The following is a 10,867-nucleotide window of genomic DNA, read 5'->3' as shown; positions in this document are numbered from 1 at the left end:
AGTAAACACTTTTTGACGCAATAAGCAGTAGACATTTAATGATTAGATTGCACAATTTAAATGTTGTGATAAAACAGTAGCTATACTTCAATTTGGGTCAGAAGGTACAGTATGCATGTTGAGCGTGTGAGTCATTAACGTGATATTTACAGATAGAAACATTTCAAATAAAATCACACAGTGATGTAATATAGCCTGTTTCTCCGTAAGCAATAACATCCGATTATAAAAAATTAATGGTTTCAGTCAAACTCAAACTTTATTCGAACAATGCTTTTGGATCAGAGGAACACGCTTATGCAACGGTGCGTTCTAACATTAACAATGCAGTTACAAAAATAAATTACATAACAATTAAAAAATTAATAAAAAACGATCAGTAGGTAAATTTAAATAAATAAATTTAGTATTGCAGCCACAAAATACTTAAATCAATGTAGATAATTTTTCAAGACTATCAAATATTGAAACTATTAGAAAAAGTATTTATTATAATGTGGATAAAATAAATAAATAATACTTAAAGTTATTAATTTACGTGATGGGCGGTAAATCTTAGTATAGTCTTCTATACCTCTATGCAGTAGTTAAGTATTGTTTACAAGGAAATAATATAAAAAGGTCATCAAGTAGTACATAATGTTGCTTTTCAATATTACCATTAGAAAAAATGTCCAAAAATGATCATACCCAAAATATACAAGATCATATACGTGAATTAAAATGTAAGTCTGTCATAGTAGCACGTTTTGCACATTAATATAAAAAGTGGTCTGTATTTTCTACTTTATGATTGTTAGGCTTACATAATTTGTAGAAACCAAACTGTGTTTTCCTCGACCATGTATTCATTAAATTGAATCGGTCTTATATTTATAAGTATTACTGTATGCTATTAATTAAAACTATTTGGTGTTTTAACTATTATAAGTAGGCTAGCCCTATAACGAATAATTTAATTTACTTGATTGATTACTTTAATTGATTACGAAATAGTTTTGTAAACATGTTTGCATTTATTATTTGTTTAGGAAAACAAAACACCGATTGACCTGTATAAAGAAAATGAGTGTTCAGGGTATGATAAAAAAACTAAAAAGGAAAAGAAACGAGAGCTCATACAACTGATAGAAGGCAAGTAGATTTTTTACACCTGACATTGTTATGTATTGTTAATTTATTGTTGGAAAATATAAATTAGGTGTGTGAATAAATGAAGTTCAATGAAACGTAAAAATCGTAACTGTCCATGATAGGTTTGTTATTATATATTAAACCGATGGTAATTCAAATCCTGTTGATATAAAAATAAACAGAAATTCGTTTAAGCTTCTGAACAGACGAAAGGACAACTTATTGATCAATAAACTTGTGACGTTTACTGAATCATTAAAAATTCAAGATAAGCTGGTTTATCAATCTGTTTTGTGCCATTTTGCTGGAAAAAATAAGAATTAAAACGTTTTTAAACTTGAAAGGTTCTATACAATTAAAAAAGTATTGGATCCAAAAAGGACACTAAATAACTTTGAATCATAGCAAACAACAAGATAAGTTGTTAAGTGGTGATATGGATAGTATAACAACGTGCTTGAGGCATTTATTTATTACTGATTATTCTATGTTTGATTCTAAGCTTTAACATGATTTAAAGACGCATCCTAATAAATTAAACATTTGCTATAAAATTGCGTCTTACATAGTAATCATACCACTGGTCCAAATGCTTACAGTCTGAACAATTAATTTAATATAACAGTTTGTTATTTTCGGAAAAAATGATCTTTTTCTTTGATAATATAAATACATGGCACCATTAATTTATTATCCAAATATTTGTGTCTTAGAGTTTTCAATTCCAGCTGAAGTAATTGCTAGAGGTAAGGAAGCAACTGCAGTTTTCAAAGAGGCTCTAAAAAATGGTACAGTTACAATAGTCAATTCAAGAAGTATGTTCCTTGGGAAAGAAGGAGCTGGCAAAACAAGTTGCGTGAAAGCTATTCTTGGAAAAAGGTATGTTTGTTTATGATAATATGTAGATTATTCTACTGAATTATTCTATTGCGTATAGAATTGTCGGCGAATTATAATCCTAGACCTAACAGAAGATTAACACAATATTCCTAATGTTGTATTATTATAATTTAAACATTGTTGGTGGTCGTCAATTTTAGTGAAGACAACTTGAGGAATCCTATACTTAAAGTTCATGTTTCATAGTGTAGAGATGTCCAAAAACGTCTCAAAACAGCAGTTTGATGAAGCTTTGCCTAGGTAAAGCACAAAGTCAACATGCTTCAAAACAGTTAATTTCAATAATAATTATGTAAACATTATATTATGACTGTTTAGTAAAATGTATATTATCGTTTAGATTCGATCCCAAGGAACAGTCTACCGACGGAATAGTTGTCGCAAACACACTGGTTGAAGCGTCAGGAGACGATTACCAAAAGTGGCAGGAACACAATATTGACGGTATTGAAAAAGTATAGTGTTAAAGGTTCTTGGTTGGTGATTTTCAAAATTAGTTATTTATAACTAGATCTAATGAAACAGATTTTTTCCAATTATTCATTTCTAATATAGCATGATATATTGCATCGATGGAAGATCGCAATAATGTTTATGCCGACCATTATAAGATTGTTGGTATCTTTAACATACTATATACAGAAAAAAACACTTACATTCAGTGTGAGGAATTAATGGTACAAAAACAATTAATATTTACCGAATTAGCACCTGAAAGAATGTAATGATGGTGGTAAATACCTTCTAAAATTTACTAAGCCTGAATAAACATCAGTTCGAGTAAAACAAGGAATTTAATTGTTTAATTAAGGGTAAATTGGTATTATAAACCTGTTTGTTGGAAGAATGTTTATCCCACATAATCTATAATGCCTCCTTGATATTACGTAGTTGTAATATAACGTTATTATGTATTTTATAGTAATTCAATTATCGAATGAGATTCGAGAAGAAGCAGTGACAGAATATGTGGCAAAACAATTACTACAAAGAAAATCTAGCACGACTTCGACATCATCCATCGAATCTGATCAGATAGAGAAACCGGCTGAAGTTATGGTACTTTTTTCTCTTCTACTACAAATTATTAGAGTATTATTTGTTGAAGAATTAGACGAAATGTTAACTTATCTTTCTGATTATTCGTAGGATGTTTTAAAAGAAGAGGAGGAATTGAATCTAGAGGAAAAGGGTATAATTATTATTGTCCGTTTTGTATTTTTATTACGATCAGAATTATCATCAGTATCGTTTGTATTTTTAATGATGAAATAGAAATAAGCAAATAATGTTGTATTTGCCTTAGATGACAGAGGAAATACACTGGCAAAGAAGTTTCCTGAACAAATTCACAAATTACTTGTTAATAAAATCAGCGATAAACTTGACACAACGGCCCACACCGGTGGAAGACAGACAGTTGGTGTGCTTGGTAAATTAAAATTTTGGGCATCCGGAGACAAGCAGCAGACATCGAGCCGAACTACTAAACCTCAGAATATTAGTAGCATTTGGGATTATGCAGGGCAGCTGACATATTATATAACACACCGAGTGAGTAGCAACAATACATGGTCAAAGTTTTACCAATATTTAATCTTTTGTATGATTTATCTTTAGTTTTAGGTCGAAGGTAAAAGCGGGAGGTATCAGTGTTATTTGTGTGGTTTGCCGTTCAATTACTTTATTACAGTACACTTTATTCCGTTTAGTTGTTCCTGACAGGAGGCGTTACGTACATTGTAGTGTTCAGTGCAGTAGATGGACTCCATGAGATGGTAAAAATAAGGGATGTAAATCAAAGTACCAACAAGAAGAAAGCTCCAAAAGATTGTGTAAATTTATATATTATGATTTGTTTTCTTTTTGAATTCTAAGGGAAAGTTGTTACTCCCAGCCATTGTGCCCCAGTTAGTCGGTTGACATTAGCTTATCAAGCCGAAGTTTCCTCTTCTTACCGTTTGAAAAGTAATTATAAATTAATTTGCGGTAATATATGACTAGCTGTTTAGAATGTCTTGTGCCTGTAGATTATAGTTATTGTACAGTTATTTATTGTTTTCAGGGATTTTGGGGAATGACGAATTTGGGAATGACTGTTTTCTGGATAAGGTCCATTTATGAATACGCCGTGGTGCGGTATAGGCCTAGCATAGAGAGAAGCTTAAACGGTGTAGTTTTACCGCCCATTATACTAGTCGCTACTCACAAAGACAAAGTTAAAGGAAGAAACGAAGCTGAGAAAATTGCCAAGGTAAGTGACGTATAAGCTTGATAACATTTATTTAAAAGATAAGTTATGTATATTTAGATTTGAGAGGATTAGCTTTTTTACCTTCACTTTCTCTACCCTAAAAGAGAGATGAATGAAAATAATAAGAATACTATTAAAAGATCACCAAAAGATAATGCTGTTTGAAATACATTTTAAGATTAGAAATACATTTTACACCAATAGATGCAATACATTTTTAGAATCAACGCTGTAATGAATTTTAATTCACAACATAATATTTCTATCAGTAATACATTTAATAATGGTGCCTTCAATATGAAGAAACTGTATTCTCTCATCGACTATATTGGACTTATAGTATAATTTATATATACAGTATATTGTACTGGTTATATGAATACATGTTTAATTATGTTTGATATTACAGATTGAGGCTATGGGTCAAGAAATACTTGAAGCTATCAAAGACACACCGTACGAAAAACACGTAGATCCTGAGATATACATGGTAGATAGCAAATCTCGTAGAGGAATTGAGAAACTCAAAAAAAGAATTGGAGTTTTCATGAATGAGATGAAAAGAAAGATTCCAATCAAATGGGTTGATTTCCAGACCAAGATTCAAGAACTTGGTAAAATAAAGCTGTTGTTGTCCTTAAATGAGGTAAATTGTAACTAAAAGTTAAATCGTCGCAATGTTTTTCTTTCAATCAAGTTATGTTTTTAAAATTTTAGTAATTTAATATCTGAAAAGAGATTTAAATTGTTTGTATTTATGACCCGGAAGTGTGATAGATTGTCTCCTTCACTTCTAAAATGCGAATGCAGTGTTGAACGCGCAACAAGAGAGGTATAGGATGTTTAGTTGATTGCGCGTTCGAAAATCAATATGTAGTTTATTTATCAAATATCATTTATTGAAAGTGTTCTATTACCACCTTCTTCTAGATAACCAAAATCGCAAATGAATGTGAAATTGCTGATACAGAACTAACTCTGGTTCTGGACTACCTGAATGACACAGGTAATATCCTGTACTCTAAGAATGAAGAGAAATTAAAGCATGTAGTGCTAATAAATTTACAAACGATGGTTGAAATGGTGACAGAAATCTTCACTGACAAAATACCAGACGGCATCGGCGTAAAGGTAAGTTACCATCTTGTCAACTTTGTTTAGAATGAGATGTGAAAAAAAAAATGGAATTATCATAACGTTAAAAAGCCATTTATTGTGTTGACGTCTCTGTTACTGCATGCCTTTATTAAGACTGTCTAAGCATAAACATGAATCCAAAAAATAGTATATTTTGATCAAAATACAATGAACTAATGCTAGTACTGTATGTACTGTATGTATATAATATTGTAATTTATACATGGGTTTTATGATTTATATTAATTATCTATTAATTTTTGTAGTATGTTATTTTTTATAGTGGTCAAGATTAAATCAATTATGGGAAAGGTTTAGTGTTCAGGGAATTCTGGAAGAGGAATTAGTACGTCATTTATGGAGGAAATTGATTGAATTAGATGAAAGTTACTTGAATATCTTCTTAGATATATTGAAAATGTTTCAACTTGTATTCGAAACGCAAACTGTGACGGTGAGCTTTTGGTGCTTCTTAACCATTTATGAATTTACACTGGGGGTTATAAATAAAACATGCACAAATTGAATAGCCAGTTTAAATTGCTTTCAATATGGATACTTCTAATTCTTAATGACATTCTGCAATTTCTACAACATTTTAGTCACATAAATTATCTTACAACAGGCCTCAATGGCGGAAGCATCGGGAGACATTTTTTTATTCAATAATAAGTAGTGAACAAAATCTCTTTTATAGGAAGAGGAACGAGAAAATGACAGCGACCGAGTGTTCCTGGTTCCTTCTCGGATACAAATTAATGACGATGCTTTGGAAGTAAAGGAAGATTCGAGTAACATGGTGTCGATCTATTTGACTACCCCCAAACCTATGGACTTTCTTCCTGACGCCGTCTACCACATGTTGATTGTTGAGTTCTTACACCTCTCGAAGATTCAAGGGAGGAGAAGTGATGATTTTCAATTATACCAAAATCGTAGTGATTTTGGATTTGATAATCACGTTGTCAGTTTTGGTGCCGTTGAACATAAAGAGGATAGCAAGCAAAGAAGACGACAAGTTAATGCATTGAAGGTGCGTATTTATTTTTGGCCATCATCACCACACCAAAGTTCTAAGTCAAAATCTGAGCACATACGTACAAAGAATGTTTCTAACACACACTAAACAGCAATCATTTGCAAATTACATGATGATTAGCCTCAATTAAGATATAATTTTACTCATCCTGTAATTGGCAAGATGTGCATAATATTAACACAAATGATGGTAAATACACACATACAAACTAAATTGTGTAAGATGTTACAATTGCTCAGGCTTAGCAGTCCCATTTGATCATATTGGCAGCCAGGCATATTATTAGCAATCATTAGCAAAGCGACAGTGACAGTGTTAACACTATACCTCGTTATTTGCACTCCTCGAATGTGCCGCAGTTTAACATATTGCCTCGTTGGTTACAAAAGTAAACCTACCTATGAGAGTAATGGAGTCCAATATTATTTATCTCTTCTGACCATTTGTTTCTGTTAGTAAATCACATTTATAATATAGAAAATTCCATAATTTATTCATTTAAAACAAACTATTTATGTATAATTTCTTTCGCCTATTTTAGGAACTTTCTAATTTATAAATATAGCAAATTTTAAACGTTAATAATAACCACAATAATTCCTGATGATTGACTATTGTATTTTTCAACAGTTTCAAATAACACGCAGAGATGAAATGAGCAAAGATGAGAGAGGTATTACCAGGCTGATAGATAGACCACAGCCAGCTTTTTGCAAAGAGGTAAGGCAAGCCAAACCTACATCGTTCAATGTATGATTGATGTACATGATGTTGACCTGAATTGACTTAAGAGTGAAATTAAAATAATTTGTCATATTTCGAACTATGAGAAATAGAATTTATAAAATGATACACAACATCGGTAACAAAAAACCCATTCATATTATCACGTAGGTTTTAGACTTTCTACAGAAGCATTTGGCATCCAAGTGTACAGTCGGCTACAAACTGTCCGTACTCTGCATAGCGTGTGAATCTTCCAAGCTACATTTCCATGATCTACAACGATGCTTAGACAACCCGACTGTTCCATGTGGAAAAATCGCAATGGTTACTGAAGGCTTCAGAAAACTGTTTTTAACAGGTGATTATCAAAAAAAATGTACTATTATTTGGCTTTTTATGTAACGAATTTTACTGTACGTCTACCTTATGTAATATTAATGCTTATATTGAATGGAACAATATTTTTTTAGGTACAGAACGGCCCGACGCAGAACCATTTACACAGTCGAGTCAAAACCCAGGTAATTTACAATGACTTTTTTAATAATAAAAATTAGCCATCGTCAATATCAAAAGTGAATTCGGCCTATAAACAACTTAATAAATATATGTGTTTATATAATACAGGATCATTCGAAACAGAATTTCAGCAAATGTTGGTAAAAACGTCACGCTGTTATGATGAATACGGTTCACTTGACCAGCTGAAGATGTTGTGCAAAGACCTGATAAGACCTTTCAACGATCTACAGAATGCTGAAAGCACAATGGAGGTGTTTGAGTTAATGGAACGCGCCGGTTATCTTACTGCTACCAACTTTGACGTTCTCATCGACGTAGTCAATGTGACTGATATCAAGGTTGTTCTCGATGTTAACAAACTGCTAAAGGATAGACACGATCAAGCCGACCATCAGGTAAAATCGTTCTCACCGTATCGACAAAAACTGATTAACTTCGGTAACGCACTATCAAAAGAAAATTTAACAACACTGGTCCACCTAGAGAGGGTTTCTAAGAAACAATGCAGCAATCAGTGGACTGTGATATTGGATCTTGAACAAAGGGGTATCCTAAATAAACACAAATTGGAACCATTTATCGAAAAGTTGAAGAAGAATGAGTTAACATTAGCCGCTGAAGAATTAGAAGATAGTGACGAGTGTTGAGTGAATACAACATGGTTTACCGGTACCTAAAAATAGGAAAGAGGAGAGTCGGTATTACCAGATATGTTAGTATCAGGCTAGTTAAAGAATACTGTGTAGAATATACATCGAGCCTTGGATGACTTGGTTGCTGACTTACTGGCTTTACGCTGAGTAGTCTTCTGACTGCTCAGCTGGTCTGCTTTGTTTCATGATGTAGAAGTCTCAATCCAATAATCAAAGGCAGATTTCACAAGGAATATTGGTCCCCGAGAGACAGCTTAAGCCCATTGTTTGTCACCTACCTCGAACATGCCAACAACTATCAACTCAGTATATCCTGATGACATTAATTTCATCTCTCGACATCAACTAGCGCAGCATCGATGACATCGAACGGCTTCTCGCTAAATGCAATCTTGTTGTCAACAAAGATAAAACCGACTTCACCTGTATCAGGAGACAGACAGCAGAGTCCGAACGAGAATGACGGCAAAAAAAGACAGTTGGCGCATTGATTGGGAACAAAGAGGATAAACAGCTTTCTGCAGCAGCCTTCAGAAAACTAAACAAAATATGGACAAGTAATAAAAAGGTTAAGAAGAAAATTAACTGAATCTCTACAACTTACTCGTGAAACCGATCTTACTCTATAACTGTGTGGTCCATCTAAGATTGATGTAGCAAAGCAACCCTTTCAGTTTGCATAAACACACTGTATAATTGTCATTAATATTAGTAGTTAGTTTGATTATCAAATGGATGGCAATGTAATTATGGTTTGATACAACCTAAACGAACATTAGTTGCAACCATTTATCGATAATTTAAAAGATAATGAATTAACATCAGCGGCTAAAATATTAGAAGAAGCTACTCAGTGTTGACAACATATGTGCTTTGGATGTTGTATGGACAGACAAAATCGCCTACATACATTGCATAATCAACACGTAGACTATTGTAAACTACGGATTATTTCGCGCCACTGTGTACATTAGCATCAATTCAAAAATCTGGTTTATTTGAAAATAATAAAAGTATTGTAGATTAAATTGAAATGCACCAAATGTACTTTATACACTTTATATATACATTTATGTATTTATCAAATTTCCTCTATAAACAAATTGTCTCCATAACAGTCTATCAGTGGCCGTTCTGTAAGTTTCTGGAAAAGTAAAGATTTGAAGACGAGGCTTCTTTATTCTCTCCACCAAAAGCTCTCTTCCCATTCTGACAATATACATACTACTTTATGTTAATCTTGTTATAATAAACTATTGATTGTCTTTTATTTGATATATAGGCCACATTTAACTGTCGTACGACCTTAATCATGTACCATCATATATTTCACCGGCATTTGATCTTGTTTAGCATACTTTTTTATTTTGATCGATTGATCGATTTACCAATTGATCGATATTAGTGTTCTCTATCTATAGTTTCAGTTATTAGTAAGTAGCAGCAGCTGACTAATCAGATTATTAATACCAACATTGATAAATGTGGTTGTATTCCTTTTCCTTTTTGTCAATAATGTGGCCTGATTTTAAGTGGTGGAAATATGTATATGACTTAACCATAGCAGAAGTTACAAATTCAAAAGAGTATACGTTTACAATATTTCAAACTGTTTCTTATAGATTTATTGCCATTGTAGTGGATAGGCTATCTTCATGTAGCTTTTGTAAACGGTAATAAGGTAGCATGGATGTATTTACTTACTTCAATTTTAATAATGAATAGCTTAAAGGCAGATATGCCAATCACATGAGAAAAATATCAATTTAATCTATTCCTAAACGATATTCGTAAATTGGTTTGATTCAGCATTATTTGTGATGGGGCATCTAAGTTTTATCGTTAAAGTGACTGTTATACACCTTGACTACTTTTAGTTTTATTTAGTAATTTTACCATGTTCATTTATAAAAATTGTACTAATTATAGGCCTACAATTTGACGATATTTCATTTAAAAACGCTCTCATAATGCGATACTATATCACATCTATATACTTTTGGAAAATAATGATAGTCGACTTAAACCTAATCTAGAGTATATACAATAATAACAACAACCGTTACAATTAAGGTATAACAATGATTGTTTTGATTTAAATACTATTTTCTATAAGGTAATTCCTCCATTCTTTTTTAATTATCAGATACTGATTATATTTATTACATAGAAATTAAAGTTTATTGTTTTTGATTGATATAATAATACGTAAATATTGGTAAATATAAGTAATTAAAAGTGAAAAACAAAACACTTCAGCCTGTTTTGATCTCTGTTTCAGTTAAAGTGGTATATAGGGGAGGCTACATTATCAAGTAGAAGCCACTCTTGGTCACTTTCTTCAATGCTTTATTTGTTGTAAAACATTTCTTATTAAAAAAAAGTGGGGGGGGGGGGGGGATAGAGAATTGGGTTGTGAAGTAATTGGGAGTTTGTCCATAGAGATTTTTTCCCTAGTAAACACAAGATGTGATATTTTATTTTGTTTTGTGAGTGGGCTGG

The 10,867-nt window shown here is 32.2% G+C and overlaps 1 protein-coding gene across 1 annotated transcript; it reads left to right on the top strand.

Moving 5' to 3' along the window:
- The first annotated feature begins 236 nt into the window (after positions 1 to 236).
- LOC144854574 (uncharacterized) lies at positions 237 to 10,563 on the top strand. Its single transcript, XM_078712515.1, has 17 exons — positions 237 to 305; positions 1,032 to 1,134; positions 1,848 to 2,013; positions 2,375 to 2,478; positions 2,957 to 3,093; positions 3,184 to 3,226; positions 3,341 to 3,588; positions 3,747 to 3,869; positions 4,100 to 4,288; positions 4,698 to 4,934; positions 5,219 to 5,419; positions 5,709 to 5,879; positions 6,123 to 6,458; positions 7,095 to 7,184; positions 7,359 to 7,548; positions 7,661 to 7,711; positions 7,818 to 10,563. Exons 1-17 carry the CDS (start codon positions 237 to 239, stop codon positions 8,357 to 8,359), a joined length of 3,000 nt encoding a protein of 999 aa, XP_078568641.1. The 3' UTR covers positions 8,360 to 10,563.
- The last annotated feature ends 304 nt before the right edge of the window (positions 10,564 to 10,867 follow it).

This window comes from Antedon bifida, chromosome 10 (assembly GCF_963402885.1).
Source record: "Antedon bifida chromosome 10, ecAntBifi1.1, whole genome shotgun sequence".
In the NCBI taxonomy this organism is placed as follows: domain Eukaryota; kingdom Metazoa; phylum Echinodermata; class Crinoidea; order Comatulida; family Antedonidae; genus Antedon; species Antedon bifida.
This window is presented reverse-complemented; position numbering and strand designations above follow the sequence as displayed.